General features: G+C 48.4%; 1 protein-coding gene across 1 annotated transcript; it reads right to left on the bottom strand.

Annotated features, from left to right (window-relative positions):
- Positions 1 to 450: 450 nt before the first annotated feature.
- Positions 451 to 2,047, bottom strand: LOC124696750 (U-box domain-containing protein 75). Its single transcript, XM_047229429.1, has one exon. The coding sequence runs from the start codon at positions 2,045 to 2,047 to the stop codon at positions 647 to 649; it is 1,401 nt and encodes a 466-aa protein (XP_047085385.1). The 3' UTR covers positions 451 to 646.
- Between the last annotated feature and the right edge of the window lie 16,842 nt (positions 2,048 to 18,889).

Raw genomic sequence — 18,889 nt, 5'->3', positions numbered from 1 at the left:
AATTTCAAACAGCAGTAACGCTTTTCAGTACAAAGCTAGAGGCAAAGTGTACACTTCCCAAATTTGACCGGAGAAACACATGATCATGATGCAGGAAGAACTCAAAACTCCACCCTAGCTATGGCAATGTGCCAATGTGCGCATACCAGTTTCTGAAGCAACAACACTGTATGCAATTCTAACCCAATTTATATCATCAATTACAACGAAGCCAAGAAGAAGGAAGGAAGAACTACAGTCCTGACAGACCCACCCACATTGCCCAAAACCTAAAATTGGAGGTTCCTCAGCTACTTATACCAAAACTGGCTATACTTACCACAACCCACCCGTTGAGTGCTTATTGAGCTGACCAATTCACACCAATTTGCATGTACATCCGCCGGCTAGCCACCGATTTGGGCGGCGCTGATGCTGCATTGTGGCTCAAGGCTTCGTGTCAACGGGGGACGATCCATTCGTCCGCTCTTTATGTTTCCAAATGGCACAGCAGCAAGTTCGGCTAGTTGCGAAACTATTTACATGGGTCTTCATCATCCACCAATTTGCCAATCCCATCCATTCCTTGATCCAGATTATGCAAGACTAACCACCGATGGAAGCTGCATCTCACAAACAAAACGAAGCAACTGATATACGTCCCTTCTCATTGAATTGTCTTTGTGAGCTTGCACTTTGCGAGGAACGCGGTTGATGTGCAATTCATGGTGCAGAGCTTGAGCAACTCTGAGGCTTGCTGCTTGAGCTCCGGCCCGCAGCCGCTTTGGATGACCAGGAGAAGCTTGGCGGCCAGCCCAACCTCCAGAGCCGCCGGCGCAGACTCCTCAGGAACAATCCTGCACACCACCCACAGCATCGACAGCGCTCGCCGCGTGCAGGCTTCGGACACCCTCATCAGCAACCGGACGGCATTGGGTATCGTCCTCGGGCAATCCTTGAGAGCCATCCTGCCTTCCGGGACGGCGGCGAGCGCGTCCAGGACGTCCAATGCTGGCTCCACGCACTCCGTCGCCAGCTCCGGCAGCAGCTCCACCAGCTGCTGCACCGCGCCGATGCTCACAATCATACTCCTGGCCGGTCTATGCACGGCACAGATGGAATTGAGCAGCTCCAGCCCGGCGGCGACGCCGTCCTGATGCCGCTTATCCCGGACGAGGCGCATGGCTCCGACCAAGAGGCTGAGGCTGGCGACCGTCTCCGGCCGGAAGGCCTTCTCGTCCATGAGGATGCGGAAGAGGCGGACGCAGTTGATCTTTGTGTCCACCGCGCCCTCGTTGAGCATGTCGACCACGAGGGACACCTTGGCGGGCTGCATGAGCGCGGCCTTGGCGTCGGCGTCGAGCGGCACGCCGCAGACGAGGATGGCGACGGCCTCGGACCCGACGGAGTGGGACGTGAAGGGGCCGAGGAGCGAGGTGAGCAGCGCGACGCCGCCGGCCTCGGCGACGGCCTTGGTGACGGACTGGTGGGCGGCGGCGAGGGCGCGGAGCTCCTGGAGCGCGGCGACGCGGGCCTTGCCCTTGAGCGGGCTGCGCCTGGGCACGGCGGTGGTGCCGCGGAGGGCGTGGACGAGGTCGGCGGCGCGGCCGTGGAAGTCGGCGGCGCGCTTCTTGAAGCGGGCGTAGCGGCGGGAGAACCAGGCGGCGATGAGCTGGCGGAGCGTGGCGTTGGGGGTGAGCGCGTCGTCCCAGAGCTCCTGCATGGTGGTGGGGCAGGTGCGGTGGCCGAGCGCCAGCCAGCGCGCGATGTTGGACCGCTCGTAGGTCTGCCCCGTGCAGAGCGTGGCCGGATCCACCATCGGCTCCAGCGAGATGGGGCAGATGAAGACGGCGGGCACCGCCTCGTCCCCGCCGCCGCCGGGGCCGGGAGCGTCCCCCGCCGCGTCCAGCTCGTCCATCATCTTCCGCAGCTCCACCGGCTGCTGCTGCTGCTTGCCCCCGCCGTCGCCGTCCCCGGGCTCCGGACCGCACCCCAGGATGCCGTCCTTGAGCGCGGCGTCGATGTCCAGCACCTGCCCGCCGCAGGGCAGCTCCTGGAACTGCGGCATTGTGGTCTGCCCAAAAACCAAACACGTCCTTCCCTTCCGCCGCCCACCGAAGCGAGTGTACACGGACGGACGGACGGCGAGGCTCCGGTCGCTACAAACGCGCAGGAAACGACGGGATGATGCGGTGAATCATGGGGCGACTTATCAGCAGCATCATCACCATCTTTCTTTCTTGCCTTCACTCTTCGCTTTCCCTCTTTCTTGACCTGTTGCTTTTCTTGGATTTCTCCAGCTACCTACCAGTCAAAAGGGAGGGGGCTTGAGATGGAAGCTTTTGGGTGTTTGGATTGCAACGATTCCGTCGCCGAGATATGAGGAGATCTGATAAGAGAGGAGGATGGAGGAAGAAGGGGGGAGGGAGAAACTGAAGAATGCGAGTGAGATCCAGAGTGAGCTAGATAGAGTGGGTAGATGGAGAAGAGGGTCTTTCTTGTGTGTTTGTGTGAGTGAGAGAGAGAGGGCAGAATATCCTGACGAAATTATTTTCTGGGTTTTGGAGTTTTACTTGGTGGGTGGAGTGGAGGGGATTGGACGAGACTGGGGACCAGACATTAGCACACTCACTGACACCCTGCCTGTGGTGGTGGGCCACCCAGCACACTCTCTTGTACTCCTCTCCTTTTATATAAGCATTTTTTCTGGAGGTGTTATTTCCTTTATCATATTTGATTTGATTTGAGTGTTGTTTATTTTCCATGCAGCAGCCAGGCACAGAAGTGAGGCAGGAAGATTGGCCCATGCCAAAAGCACCAAGCAAGAAGGGATGGGGAAGAATCTTGCAGGAAATGGCGGCATATTGTTTTGAGTATACACACAGTATTCATCTTCTTCTCGGTTTGATGTGATTCTTAACCATGCTCCTAGGGAAATGCCCATACTACTATCTATATTTTCCTTCTTCAAAACGTACTCCAAATCTCGTGTTTGGGCGCCGGAACCGGAGGCTGACCATCGCTGGAATCGAGACGAGCGTGCGTCCCGCGTACTCCAAATCTAGGCACGCCCACTGCACGTGCGGTGAGGTCAGCATGTGCAAGAAGGGAGGGCTTTGATTTCTCTTTTCCCGTTTTTCTGAAAACAAGGACAAGGCCACAGGCTTGCCGCCTCGTGACGCGCGCCCGTCACGTTACGGTTACGACTGCATCGGACCTGCTGTTTGACCGCTTTTTATACGCACTTCATGTTCTGACTACGCATCGATCAAGCAAGCAGTAGTGTTTGTATCCATGTTGTGAGTTAGGCGTGCGGGAGTGCAAGCCAACCACCCGGGTTCGAGTCTTGAGAGCAATCCGGGGCTCACGGAGTTTTCTTCTATAAAGAAAAGCCAACGGGTGCTAGTGCCTGGGTTGATCTCGTTTTTTTTATCCATGTTGTGAACATTTGGCACGGTGAGTGTAGAGGCATGTTATTGTAGATGCAAATTGTGTTTGGTTTTGGCCGTCTGGATAGGATCATGCTGTCCATGGGCTGTCAACGTGTCTCAACGCGCCCACCCATTTGAACTTCTGTTGGCAACAAAAATACAATTATTTTTTGCCTATTTCATCACCAATAATAGGAAAATAATAGTTACTGTAATAAATTTGAGTAAATCCAGGCCTTCCTGGCATTTACCAAAGTACCAAAAGTATCACAATATGAAACATAGTTTACCTCACTAAGCCCTTCTCCTCGATTTCATGTCGATCAAGTCGGTACATATGATTAAGTTTTTTTGGTAAAGTATCATGAGCTCAACTCCTCGTTGCTTCAGCACAAGATCCTTGGACCTTGATAATGTATCGAGCTCTACTAGTTTTTCTTCGGGCTCGACCTCCTTCGCCGTTGAGGAGGCATTGGCCTAATCAATTGCATTCTTTCTTTTTTTGTATGGCATAGTAGTTCTTCATAATATCCTTCTTCAAGCGTTTTCTCTCTTTCCTCTTCCCATTTTGCACTTCCTTCTCGGCATATTAGCACTTCAGTGCCTCACGCAATTGAAGTGTTGAAGCGGCATGCCTCAGGGCATCTCCAGCGGGCCGACGCATTTCGGACGTCTGAAATGTCCGTTTGCGTCGGCCCGCGGACGCGATGTGGCCCAGGGCGATCGTTTACGTCTAGGGTACCTCCAGCGGTGCGGATACATTTTTTAACCGGGGATAGCGTCAAGCTCGCTAATGGCGTTTTACGTCCCGTCGAGGACTGCCGCCGGCGATTAACTGTTCCCGCGCGTGCCCAATACATTGGCAAGTTTCGCCGGCGTTTCATGCGCGAGGGAAACGACCTGCGCGCCAACGCCGTTTCCCACCCCGCTGTGGCTATATATGGTGGACACCGGCGGGGGCGACGGGCGCACCTGAAGCTACCATCCATCCATGGCCGACCACATTAGTTGGGAGCACGTTGTTCAGATGTGTCGCCAACTCCACCCGGAGGAGGAGGAGGAGGTAGCCGCCGCCGGCGTTGAGGCCCAGCAGCTGGACCTGGAGGCGGCGGAGGCGGAGGTTGCGGAGGCGGAGGCGGCAGAGCACGCGGAAGGGTGCCTCGTGGCGACCAGGGCGGAGATCGCCAACGCCATGGCCGAGCTCGCCGACACCAGGGCCGAGCTCGCGGAGGCGCGGGCGGCTATGGCGGCCCCTCCGGCGGACGCCGTCATCCTCGACATCGCGGACGACGACCCCCCCCGTGTGCCCGGGCCGCTTCGAGTGCGCCGGCGACCGCCGGGTTCTCGCTCGCGTCCTTCGAGTCCCCGGGCCGGGGACGCCCGGCCGCCGTCGGGCTTGGGTGGCGGAGGAGGAAGGCCAAAGCTATGCGATGGCCATGGCTTGTGGGTTAATGTGCTCCGACCTGGACTCGCTCCAGCGTAGGGTCCCTTCTCCCGCGCGGGTCGAGCAGGAGAACCGGGAGCTGGCGGTCGCCATCGCCGCCAGGGACGAAGCGGTGGCGGAGGCGGCTAGGGACAGGGCCCGCTTCGTCGCCCAGCTGGCGGGGGTGCAGGCCGCGTGCCAGGCGAAGGAGGAAGAGGCGGCGCCCGCGCGGCGGCGGAGGAGGCGGCGGCCCAGGCGGCGGCGGAGGAGGCGGCGGCCCTGGCGGCGGTGGAGGAGGCCAACTCCATGGCCAGGACACTCATGTGGGACTCCTCTCTGGCCGAGGCCCTCGAACGCCGCAGGCGGCAGGACGAGGTGTCCAATGTGCGGCGTGCGCGGCGCAAGGAGTGCGCGAAGCGCTCGCGCTTCGACAACGGCGCCGGCCCCTCCGGCGGCCAGTAGTAGGGCGCGCGACTGCGAGTAACCGAGGCCGGTGTAGGCCGCGCGACGGCGAGTAGGTACGGCCGTTGTAGTTTTAGGTTAACTCGACTAACCATCTCTGTAAGATGTTCATTTTTGCCAATGAATAGTAATGAAAAAACTTTTGCTTAAATAGTCACTGCCGACCGGGCCCGGATGCACCCAACGCGGACACTTTCCGCGACCGCGCAGCGTTCGCGGAGACGCAAACCTGGCGCATATTTGGGCCAGGTTTGCGTCTCCGCGGACGGGCCGTTCACTTTGCGTCGCTCCGCTGGAGCAGGGCCCAGACGCATTTCCGGTCACGGCGGACGAAAACGGTCGCTCAACGTCCATTTGCGTCGCGCCGCTGGACATGCCCTCATGTCAAGCTTGGTTGTGTTGTGCCTTCTTGACCGCCCCACATGGTTGCTCTTGCTTGAGTGACGGTAAGATCATCTTCAGTCGCGTCCCTAAAAAAGCGTCCGGCACAAATGATTTGGGGCACGCTTAGGACCGCGCCGGACAAAAAGAGACCAAAAATCTGTACAAAAAAGAGGCCCTTCCCAGCCGCGTCCCTCAAACAGCGTCCGGATGCATGCATTTTAATAGAAGGGACCACCCCATGTGGGAAAAGTAGGTGAGAGAAAGTGTGGGGAAAGATACTAGCATGTGGGGACTAGGGGCTGCATGCATGCATGTAGACGCTGTTTTTGTGTCCGGCGTCCCCGGTAGAGACTCTATGCATAGAGTCTCTACCGAGGACGCCGGACACAAAATGAGGCGCTAATTAGTTTTGGGGGACGCGACTGGACAGTTTTTTTCTCCATTTCTTGTCCGCGGTCCCCCAAACCTCATTTAGGGGACGCGACTGGAGATGCTCTAAATGCTCACGTCTTCTAGATGTATATCAAAGAAGTCTATGCTCGTGGAAAAACTCATGGACTACCTCCAACAAATTGGACCTTGTCCAAGTGTCATCAATGTGTCGCATATCATCTTGTACTCAAGCTCTATGTATGCTCTTGTCATTTTGCTTTGTCGTTTTATTTGGGCATGTAAGGGTATATTGCTCCTATGTGTGGTTTTGGTAATTACTGACAACCCCTATGGACTAATGTTTTCATTGAGTTTATATGAAGGAATATTCCGTAGGTACTACTTGTATTCCATATGTTGGATTCAAGTATGGATGCCATGAAGATAAAGATATACCTTGTGTATTGGCATCAAAATCATCGATTTGAAGATATATATGTGATATGATCAAGAAGAAGAAATGAAGATGGAGTTCTTATGTGAAACTCAATATTAGCCATGCTCTAGCTTATGTGATAAGCAATGAATGATCAAGATCTTGAGTGTTTGATTCCAAGTGAAGAATTCAAGTTATGGCTCTAAGTCGGTGTCATGATAGTCTCATAAGTTGAGCTATGGTTGACTAAGATTTAGAGCATGCAAACAAATGAAGAATTCTATATACACCTCAAGATAGTATGATAGAGCATGAGAAGATACAAGGTTGACCAATACAAAGAGTGAAGAATAGATTCAAGTTTGGTCAACACATGAAGCATGAAGAATGTGCCACGAGAAGTCATGTGGTATGGTAAGTCGTGTCAATTATGCTTTATGAACTAACCAATCATATATGTTCCCTTGTGTTGTCTATGTGGGTTAGGTATCTTTCCATGGGCATGCATCAAAAGTGAGATCTCATATAGCCCATGAGAGGATGACGTCAAGTGGTGATCGTCATCAAGGTTGAGTTGGGCAAGTTCAAGTTGAGCATCTCAAGAGGATCATATGCTTGAAGCTTGCCGTACGTCCATTTGGTGATAATGTACATGTGAAGATGTGCATCAATGGAGCTTTCCCATCATGGTGTATGAGGGAGCATTTGTGAGTGTTCACGAAGCAGCAATGATCAAGTGAGGCATTCCGGCTAGAGTGGAGCTTTGAAAGGACACATATGTCGCCTAGAGGGAGGTGAACAGGCGGTTTAAAACTTTTACGAGATGGGCTTAACGAATGTGAAGTAAAACTAGCGTTTACTTTGTTAAGTCCAAAGCCTATATACTATGGTTCACCTATGTGCACCAACAACTTATGCTAAGCAATATAAGCAACTAGGTGATAACAAGATATATAACTTCAAGCACGAAGGCTATCACAAAGTAAAGTGCATAAGTAAAGAGTTCGGGTATAGAGATAACCGAGGCACGCGGGAAACGATGATTTATCCCGAAGTTCACACTCTTGCGAGTGCTAATCTCCGGTGGAGAGGTGCGGTGGCTTAGTGCTCCCGAACGCCACAACTGGCTTCACCTTGAGGTGGGTTGCTCGATGCACATCAACACCACAAAGGCCTCACCCCAAGATGCGGTAGTCACACCACACACCGAGCGCCACGAAGGCGCCTCACCTAAATCTCCGGTGACCCCCGCCACAAAAACCTAGGTCACGGTTCCACTAAGGGATTTCCTTCGAGGCGGAAACCGGGCCTTACACAAAGGTTGGGGCACACATTCACAACTTAATTGAAGGCTCCCAACAAATCACCACAAAGGTCTAGAATCCGTCTAGGGTTCCAACAACCCAAGAGTAACAACCTTCTTGCTTTCACTTCCACGAACCACCGTGGAGAACTCAAACCTATGCACCAAATGCAATGGCAAGAATACCACAAAGATGCTCAAGTCCTTCTCTCTCAAATTCCAACAAATCTACAAAAGCTATTGGAGGGATAAGAGAGGAAGAACAAAGAGGAGAACACAAAATTCTCCAAGATCTAGATCCCAAAGATTCACTCACAAAGAGATGATATGGTTTGGTCAAAGTGTGGATCTAGATCTCCTCTCTCTTTTCCCTCAAAAGGGGGCAAGAATCATGGAGGGATAGAGAGATGGGGCAAGCTTCTCAAGATGAACAATGGAGGAGAGAGAGAGTAGAAGAAGAAGCAGCCCAAGGAGGAAGAAGGGGGTATTTATACCCCCCAAGAAAATCGAGCCGTTGGGGATATTTGGGGGCGGATAATCCGGCCTAAGTGAGGGGCGGATTACCCCCCCCCCGAAAATCCGGCCTCTGGAAAAATCCGGACAAAAGTCCGGCCCTGGTTATAGGATAGTACTGAGACACTCGCCAGAAAGTCCTTAGCCGATTTTTGGGACCGAGATATTTTGCAAATATCCGGACCGGATTATCCGCCCTAGCAAACTTGTAAAATCAATATCTGAAGTTTGGTAGCTCCGAATAGAGTGAAACCAATTTTGTTGGAAAGAGGAAGATAAGAGCTTACCCAACAAAAAGTGAAAATATGGAAACCAGTGGGGGTGATTTTCTATTATTTTTAGAGGTGCAACACCTCATCATGAGAAACCGAGAAAATCACCAAATTCGAAAACGCAACAAGTGATCTATCCGAAATCCGTTTTCGATGAACTAGATCTTGTCATGAGAATAAGCACAAGCTCTAAAACATCACATGTATAAGATCCAAATAACAACCAAGAAAGATGATGCAAGGATGCAAAGGTTTGAGCTCTCCGAAGGATACGATCGAGTTATTCACTCGAGAGCCCTCTTGATAGTACGGCAACTAAACTATAAATCGGTCTCCAACTACACCATGAGACCGGTGAGAAAGAAACCCTATCAAGAGCAAACCTTAACCTTGCGCATTCCACTTGAGCTTGATGATGACGGTCTTGACCGCAACAAGATGGAACGCCTTTCTTGATTGTGCTTGCTTGATGAAGTCATGTGAAATGCTCCCCCATACTCCACTATGGGAGAGCTTCTTCTTCGCGCATCTTCACATATCCATGATCACCATATGGATGGCAAGCTTCAAGCATATGATCTCTTCAAGTTGGCTCATCTTGAACTTGCACTTCATTTCTTCATTCTTCATCATGTTGATGTCTTGAAGTAACTTGAGGGCTCACTTCATCTTCATCTTCATCTTCAAGACATACTTGACACTTGATATCCTTCATCAATTTCTTCTTATTGCAACCTTGAAGCCAACGTATGGTTCAAGCATTGCCTATGGACAACTCCTACAAATATAACTCAATGCAAACATTAGTCCATATGGATTGTCATTCATTACCAAAACCACACATGGGGGCTCCATGCACTTTCAAGCTTGAAGAGTTATCATCAAGATCAAGCGGGATGTGCAAGGCAAAGGTATGACCTTGATAGGTTTCCCTTTTACCGGTCTCAAGGTGGTTGTTGGGATACCGGGTTATAGGATACATAGTCGCACTATCAAGAGGGGCTTTCAGTTGGGTAACTTGGTCACATCGTCTTAGGGAGATCAACCATTTGCATGCTTTGCATTCCATAAATCTTGTTGCTTCTTGGTGTTTCTCTGTGTGAGGTTCTTTACCTTGTTGATAGCTTTACAACAAACCCAAGTTCATCGAAAACGGAATTCTTATGCATCTTCTATTGCGTTTCCGAGCTTGAAGGTTTTATCGGTGTCTCTTTTATAGATAGGTCAAAACATTCATCTTGTGGTTTTTACTCCATGGGTGGAAAATGATGTTTCTACGCATAAAGTTGTAGGGCTTGTTGTTCTGATTCCAACAAGCCCAAGATCATCGAAATCAGAGTCCGGATAAAAAAGTTATCATGGTTTTTGTAAAACATGTTTTCATGTTTGGCCCGGTGGCGTCGGCTGTCTCACCGGCTTGTCCGGCATAGACCGGCTCCCACACCGTTGCCAACTGGACTTTTTACTGGGGGGTCTCAGGGCCGCCCGGTCCCTAGCCCGGTCGGACCAGCTCTCACGCTAGGCGGCCCGGTCCCTGGCCCGGTTTTGGCTCGGTTGACTAGGTTGCATGAAAAACTCTCAGATCTGCCTCAAACGGTCATATTTCATTTGGCTATAAAAGGGGCTTCTTCCCCAACAGTTTTCTAGGGTTCTTAAGGCATGTTTTTTACCACCATTGTTGAACCTCTTTGAAAGAACATCTCATGATCTTTGAGGTTTTGTGTGTTTGTTAACAACACCGGTGACAGTTTAACTATGTGCTAAGTGGTTTACAGGTATAGAAAAGATTCTACGGGTAAATCTCGTCCCATCCAAAAAGGAAGAAAAGAAGAACAAGATGGTGCCTGTCCATGGCCGGCACTGCCGGTGGTTCCTGGCCGGCACTGCCGGTGAGTGCTCCCCGGCACTGCCGGCGTTTCTGGACCGGCACTGCCGGCCTGTCCGTCGTCCTGCTGAAAAAGGAGAAGGGCCGGCGCTCGCCGTGTTTCTGGCCCGGCACCGCCGGCACTGTCCGTTGACGTGCCGATGCAGAATCTGCCGGCACTGCCGGTGTCTCAAGGCCGGCACTGCCGGCGATTCTCTTCCAACGGGCAGAAAAGTTGGTGGGGTATAAATACCCCCCTCCACCTACCTTGGAATGGTGCTCAAACCCTAAGATCTTCATACACCATTGCTGAGCCACCAAGAACACCAAAATAGCCAGATCTCCTCCCTCAACCACCCAAATCCCTTGTGCTTTGGAGAATCGAAGGAGAAGACCCCGATCTACTTCCTCACCGAAGCGTTTTCATTTCCCCTCTTATGCTTGAGGGCCCCCTTGCTAGTGTTCCTATTTGGATCCCTAGTTGTTGTTGTTGATGTATGCTTGTTGATTTGTTGTGTTGTTACGGATTTGGGAGCCTCCAATTCAGTTGTGGATGTGTGCCCCAAGAACCTTGTAAAGGCCCGGTTTCCGCCTCGAGGAAATCCCTTAGTGGAAGTGGGCTAGGCCTTCGTGGCGTTGCTCACGGGAGATCCGAGTGAAGCCTTCGTGGGTCGTTGGTTTGGCTTGCGTAGCAACCACACTCCTCCAAACGTAGACGTACCTTCTTGCAAAGGAAGGGAACTACGGGAATCATCTCCGTGTCAACGCGTGCTACACTCTCGGTTACCTCTATCCCACTCTATCTCCTATATTTTGCGTAGCTATATCGTGCTTAGTTGATAACCTTGTCATATAGGTAAATTCACTTAGTTGCATATCTAGAGAATTTACCTTTGTGTCAAACCTAAATTGAAAAAGAACTAAAAATTGGTTAGCACCTATTCACCCCCCCCCCCTCTAGGACCTTTTCAATCTCCCGATATACCGGTTCCACATCCCCATTTGAACATTCGAGGCGACCCACCTAAGTTTTCCGTTGAGAATTTCGATACTTGGCAATTTGAGTTTCGCTCTCATGTTTGCAGTGCCTCCAATGAACTTTGGAGAATCATCTTGGAAGGCTTCAAGCCCTACAACCCCGACAAGTTGACTAGAAGAGAAGCGGTTGATAGTCAACTCAACAACACCGCCTTGCACATGATTCAAACTAGTGTGGGGACACAAGAGCTTCCTCGTGTTCGAACTACACCACCGCCAAGGAAGCTTGGGATGGTTTGGCCGCTAGTTGCATGGGAAGTGAGAGCACGAGAAGGAACAAGTATAATGCTCTTCGAATCAAGCTGAAGGATTCATGAGGCTACCGGATGAAGATCATCAAGTCATGTATGGAAGACTCCTCATCGTTGCCGATGCCTTCCGGCTTAGTGGTGCCACCCACATCACTGACTCTTGGATCAAGGAGAAGTACATTGAATGCATGATGCCTTTTGTTCCCATTGATGTCAAGACCCTTGTTGGGAGAGAATGCTATTCTTCTCTCTCATCTCAAGATGCCGTGCACGAGATGCAAGCCCTCAAGGTGCTCGAGCAAAACTCTCATGATTCTCGCAATCGTGCCATTGGTATGGCAAAAGGGAACAACCTTGCCTTGGTGGTCAACCCCGTTGAAGAAGTGTACCCTCAAGAACAATATAGGGCATCTTGGAGTATGTCCTATCCGGAAGATTTGGAATGCCACTATCATGATCACATGGCCTTCCATGCAAAGTCATTTTGGGTCGATCCCTCCAAGGCCAAGGAAGACAACATCAAGAGAAACCACAAGAGTGGGTTCACTAGCTTTGGTCCAAAGACAAGATCATGCTACAATTGTGATGACAAGCGCCACTTCATTGTCGAATGCCCCTATGAGAATAGAGAGCTTCATAATGGAAGGCTCATTCCCAAGGACAAGAGCAAAGAATCAAAGGGCAAATATTCAAAAGCCCCCAATAAGAAGTTCTACAACAACAAGACCAAGAAGGGCAAGAGGCCCCCAAGAGTTGTGCTAGTGACTAGGGAAGAATATTCTTCCGATGAAGTTGTAAGCTCTAGTGATGATGAAGGAGAAAGCTCAAAGGAAGTGGCCGCCATTGTCACTACCAACATTACCTCTTCATCTCTCTTTGAATCCCCCAATGAGAATCCTCATATCAAGAATGCACATTGCTTCATGGCAACGTCCTCCTTGGACACATCTATTGTGCTATCAACTCAAGAAGAATATTCCTCCGGAGATGATGATATTGATGATGAAGAAGATGCAACCTCAAATGGATTGGTCGCTCTTGCCTCCCTCTCCACTAACTCTTCATCACCAAGTGAATCCCCCAATGAGATCATTCATGTGGAGGAAGAAAGTTGTCTCATGGCCAAATCCTCCGAGGTATCATCTCCTAGCCCCTCTATGCCTAACATATCAAGTGATCTAGGGGTTGATGATGCTAGTCTAAAAGTGAAACAAGAAATGCTAGAATTTGATGAATTCATGTTTAACCTACAAGGTATCAACAAAAAGCATGTTTCAAATCTCATGGCTCGTTTAGCTCAACAAAATGATATGCTTGAGAAAAAGGGTCAAATACAAAGAGAAGACTCTCTTGAAATCCATGCTTTTAAAAATGCTCTTGAGGAAAGTCAAGAAACTATAGCTTCTCTTGAGGAGAGGCTAGAAAATATTGAAGAGCCTCAAGATGAAATTAACAAGCTCACTAAAGCTAGAGATCATGCTAGGGCTAAGACTAAATTGCTTAAAAAGGAAATGGCCCAATTTGGTGTTGATCATGAGAAACTTGTGAAGGATCTAGATGAACTAGACAAAGCTCACAAAACTTTGAAGAGTGAATACTCTCCCCTATCCAAGTCAAATGAGCAACTTCAAATTAGGCTTGCTTCATATGATGTGCCTAGTTCCTCTACCCCTTCTTGTGATCATGCAAATATTATTGAGGAAAATGCTAGGTTGAAGGATGAACTTGCTAAGGCCTCCTCTCCCCAAAATAAACTTTCTTTGGATGATATTTTGAGTAAGCAAAGATCAAACAATGGGAAGGAGGGCCTAGGTTACAATGCCAAGGCGAAGAAGGCAAACAAGCAAAAGGCCAAGCCCGCACAAGAGAAGAAGAAAGCTATCACCAATGGTGAAGCTCCTAAGGGCAACACCATTAATGATGATAATGCGGGAAATGCTAACCCTCACTATGTTCTATTTAGAGATTATTATGGTGATGTGTATGCTAAATATGTTGGCCCATATGATGGTTATGTTGCTTGGTCTATTTGGGTCCCAAAGACCCTTGTTGCTAACAAAAGAGGACCCATTGAGAAATGGGTACCTAAATCCAAGAATTGATCTCATGTAGGACTGATGACCCACAAGTATAGGGGATCGCAACAGTCTTCGAGGGAAGTATTACCCAATTTATTGATTCGACACAAGGGGAGACAAAGAATACTTGTAAGCCTTAACAGCGGAGTTGTCAATTCAGCTGCACTGGAAACAGACTTGCTCGCAAGAGTTTATCGATAGCAACAGCTTTATGGCGGTGGAAATAGCGAAATAACGAGCGACGGTGAAATAAAGACAGCGAGTAGTGATTATAGTAAACAGCGAGGATTAAAATACGTAGGCACGGGGACGGATTTAACGGGCGTTGCATGGATGAGAGAAACTCATGTAACAATCAAAGCATGGGCATTTGCGAGATAATAATAAAACGGTATCCAAGTACTAATCAATCAATAGGCATGTGTTCCATATTTAGTCGTACGTGCTCGCAATGAGAAACTTGCACAACATCTTCTGTCCTACCAGCCGGTGGCAGCCGGGCCTCTAGGGAAACTACTTGGATATTAAGGTACTCCTTTTAATAAAGTACGGAGCAAAGCATTAACACTCCGTGAACACATGTGATCCTCACATCACTACCATCCCCTCCGGTTGTCCCGATTTCGTCACTTCGGGGCCATTGGTTCCGGACAGCGACATGTGTATACAACTTGCGGGTAAGATCATAAACAACGAATATCTTCATGAATCAATAACATGTTCGGATCTGAGATCATGGCACTCGGGCCCTAGTGACAAGCATTAAGCATAACAAGTTGCAACAATATCATAAAAGTGACATCTACGGATACTAGGCACTATGCCCTAACAATCTTATGACTATTACATGACCAATCTCATCCAATCCCTACCATCCCCTTCAGCCTACAGCGGGGGAATTACTCACACATGGATGGGGGAAACATTGCTGGTTGATGGAGAGGCGTTGGCGGTGATGGCGGTGAAGATCTCCTCCAATTCCCCGTCCCGGCGGAGTGCCAGAACGGAGACTTCTGGCTCCCGCGACGGAGTTTCGCGATGTGGCGGCGTTCTGGAGGGTTTCTGGCGACTTCGACTTCTCTCCGTGCGTTTTTAGGTCGAACCCGATAAGTAGTCCAAAGGGGGGCGTCGGAGGCCAGCCGAGGGGGCCACACCATAGGGCCGCGCGGGCCCCCCCTGGGCCGCACCGCCATATGGTGTGGGGCCCTCGGGCCTCCACCTCCTTTGCCCTTCTGGCTCCGTCAGTATTTTGGTAAAATAGGGCCATCTGAAGAAATTCCGAAGATTTTCCCGAAAGTTGGATTTCTGCACAAAAACGAGACACCAGAGAGATTCTGCTGAAAACAGCGTTAGTCCGTGTTAGTTGTATCCAAAATACACAAATTAGAGGCAAAACAATAGCAAAAGTGTTCGGGAAAGTAGATACGTTTTGGACGTATCAACTCCCCCCAAGCTTAGCTTATTGCTTGTCCTCAAGCAATTCGATTAACAAGCGAGCGATAAAAGAACTTTCACGAACACATTTGCTCATATGATGTATATATTCTCATGCTATGGCTAATACTTAAGCAGTTCATAATGAGATACATGCAAATAAGATCATCCAACAGCTATGTCAATCATGGAGAGGTACCAACAATTAATAATAAGCATCATGAATCATGTATGTAAGCAAGATTGCAATGTTCATAAGAGAATATGATAAAGTGGTATCTCGCTTGCCCGTATTTGATCGGCAAAACATAAATGCCGAGGCACCTCTTGAGTTCATAGAAGGACTAGAAGTAGTGATTGTCAAAGATAAAAGCATCAAAGTTATACCACAATCAATCATATTTTGAGACAAGCATATTATACTAAGAATGACAGTTGTGCTCTCAAGACAGTACTCAAAGAAAGAATGGAGACACAACATAAAAGTAAAAGATTGACCCTTCGCGAGAGGGAAGCAGGGGATTAACATGCGCTAGAGCTTTTCATTTGTAAAGCAGGAGTAAAATTATTTTGAGAGGTGTTTGTTGTTGTCAACGAATGGTAATGGGTACACTAACTACCTCATCAACCGGACTCACAAGAGCGGCTCCCATTTATTTATTTTTGGTTGGCACTCCTTCCAACCTTTCTTTCACAAACCATGGCTAACCGAATCCTCGGGTGCCTGCCAACAATCACATACCATGAAGGAGTGCCTTTTTATTTAAGTTTTATTATTGTGATGACACTCCCCCAACCTTTGCTTACACAAGCCATGGCTAACCGAATCCTTCGGGTGCCAGTCCAACAATCACAAACCATGGAGGAGTGTCTATTTAAGTTAATTAATTTGGGACTGGGAATCCCATTGCCAGCTCTTTTTGCAAAATTATTGGATAAGCGGATGTGCCACTAGTCCACATGAGAGTCCGTCAAAAGTAAATGACAAGGTTGAAAGCTAAACACCACATATTTCTTCATGAGCTATGAAACATTAACACAAATTGAGAAACATTTTGAAGGTTTTAAAGGTGGCGCATGAGAATTTACTTGGAATGGTTTGAAATGCCATGCATAGGTATTTATGGTGGACACTTATGGAACAACTTGGTTTTCAGGTGTTTGGAAGCACGAGCGGCGTCACCGCTCGAGTACAAGTGAAGGCTAGCAAAAGACTAGGGAGCGACAAATCAAGAGAGCGATGACTCGTCATAATCATGCTTGCGGCAAAATAAATTAACGGAGGCATAAAATTGGTACAAGAACTGCGAAGCAATATAAATCATCGAGGCTTAATTGACTTTTTGTTCAGTCATATGCATGCGTGAGCATGTGCCAAGTCGATATAAATGAATTATTCGAGAGGAGGATACCACAATGCCATACTTACTTATGAATAAAACAATGCAAGCAAACATCCACGACATGCTACTCATATTAATAAATTGGAACTAAACATGAGAGATCACGAACTACTAGACTTTCTCAAATAACATATACCTCACATGAACCAGCTAAGCATGCTCATATGGATGAGTATATGTACAAAAATGAAAGCAAATAGAGTTCATACCAGCCTCTCACCACAATCAGATTGTCGTAGATCGTCATTATTGCCTTTTCACTTGTGTAGCTTGGATAATATGAAATGAAAACCACGCTCCAGCCACCGAAGACCATTGAACTCATGATGAACTTTACAAACCAAAGAAGAACAGCAAATATTTTTGGTGTTTTCGAATTAGAAACAAACACGAAAGAAAACAAGCAAACAAAGCAAAATCTTTTTGGGTTTTCTTATAGCAAACTAATGATAGCAAATAAAGTAAACTAAGAGCAAGGTACCAAATAAACAAATGGTGAAGAGGAACTACAGAAATATTTTTGGTATTTTTGTGTTTTAGGAAAGAAACAAAGCGAAAACAAAAGAATGCAAACTAACAGAAACACAGAAAAGCAGGATGACAGAAATCTGCCAAATCCTAACAGCAGTACAGAAATCAAAATTAACAAAAATCTTCCGTTGCTCAGACCAAAAAGTGTTCAACTAATGAAAGTTAGATAACAACCTGGGGAACATGCTCAAAAATTGGCAACTCAAAATAACGTTCTGGCTGTGCGTACGAATTTTTTTGGTAACAGCATAGAATCTGTTTTTGGACAGCACTTTTCCAAATATCATCTCCCTCTCATTAGAAAACCACTCTAGAGACTAAACAAGTATGTACAAGTATCCAGCAATCATAATATGCAAAGAATGAGTGATGCCGGTATACCTCCCCCAAGCTTAGGCTTTTGGCCTAAGTGGAGTTCATTCCCAACGAGGGTCGGAGTTCCACGCCGGTGGATCATACATGGAGTGGTAATAGGGCCCCTGTGCAGAAGAATATCGTGGAGGCTCCACATGACCATGATGTTGATATGAGGTGCTTGCTGCATCGGATGAAGAGTCGGGATGCTCCTCGGTCTCCTCCACATCTTCCCTCGCACGACGGCTTTCTCTTTCTATGTATGCGTTTAGCTCATTTTCTGTGATCGACCACCCGTCCCTGGCATCAAGGTTAAACAAAGCGAGTGCGAGGCAAGCGTACTAATTTTTCAATTTTCTTAGTTATACTCCAACTTTTCTTATACAAAGTTATCCTATAATGCAGGTTGTTCAAATTAGATGCATCCGAAATAAACTCATGTCCGATCATGGAGACAACATCAAGTTTCTCTATAGAAAGCGGAATATCTAAATGGTGAGGTCCTACACCATGCATAGCTAATAAGCGAGAGGCGATAAGACCTCCACAAATTCCTCCTTTCTCACGGTTAGTAGCAAGTCTACAAGCTATTAAAGCACCCAAATTATAAGTCCTATCCTGTTGCAAAGCGGCAGCTAAGAAAGCCAAGTCTGGGACAGATAATTTACCTCCAGTCCTTCTTGCAAGAACGCACTTTGTAATGAAATAGGCAAAGTAGCGGATGGCTGGATGTTGAATGCTACTAATCTTACCACCATCATTGGAGAGGCTCCTCCCATTACAAATCCTTGTATAAAGATCCGAGAGCTCCCGCGGTGTTCCCTGATCTTCTCGCGGGATCCCCACTGCGGCACTCTAATCGTCGTGCAAAAATCAACTGAAAGGCAAGTCAATGGTTTTGTTATAAATTTTATACCGGACCATGGGGTCGGTTCGAGACCGGTGAAATTCGAAATCCTGCACAACCGACACCGTTAGTTTAGCATATTGGTGAGGTTCACCAACGACAAAATTTCCCAATCCTGCATTGGAAATTAGTGTTTGCACATCTTGCAAGATTCCTGCATTCCGCATAAAGTCCGTGCATGGGTAATAAGAGGGGTATACTCCCTCTTCACGATGGACTCTCATAACGTGCTGTACCTCCAACTCTTCTTGGTTCAATTGGGGCACACCTCCTTCCATTTTCAAGGAGTAAATGTGCCAAATTTCAGACAGAAATCTGGGCTGAGCAAGGAGATCGAAAAATCGCGAGTTCTTGAGCAGAAACACGAGTGAGAGAAACTTGGTACGAGCTTTTTCGGGAGAGAGAAGGTGCTGAGAGAAAGAGATGGTGAAGTGGGGCAAGGGGTGGCCCACAC

The sequence above is a fragment of the Lolium rigidum genome, chromosome 3 (assembly GCF_022539505.1).
Source record: "Lolium rigidum isolate FL_2022 chromosome 3, APGP_CSIRO_Lrig_0.1, whole genome shotgun sequence".
NCBI classification, from domain to species: domain Eukaryota; kingdom Viridiplantae; phylum Streptophyta; class Magnoliopsida; order Poales; family Poaceae; genus Lolium; species Lolium rigidum.
This window is presented reverse-complemented; position numbering and strand designations above follow the sequence as displayed.

Bases quoted from the DNA above. Each gene is read 5' to 3' on its own strand.
- LOC124696750 (XM_047229429.1), bottom strand. From the start codon at position 2,047: ATGCCGCAGTTCCAGGAGCTGCCCTGCGGCGGGCAGGTGCTGGACATC.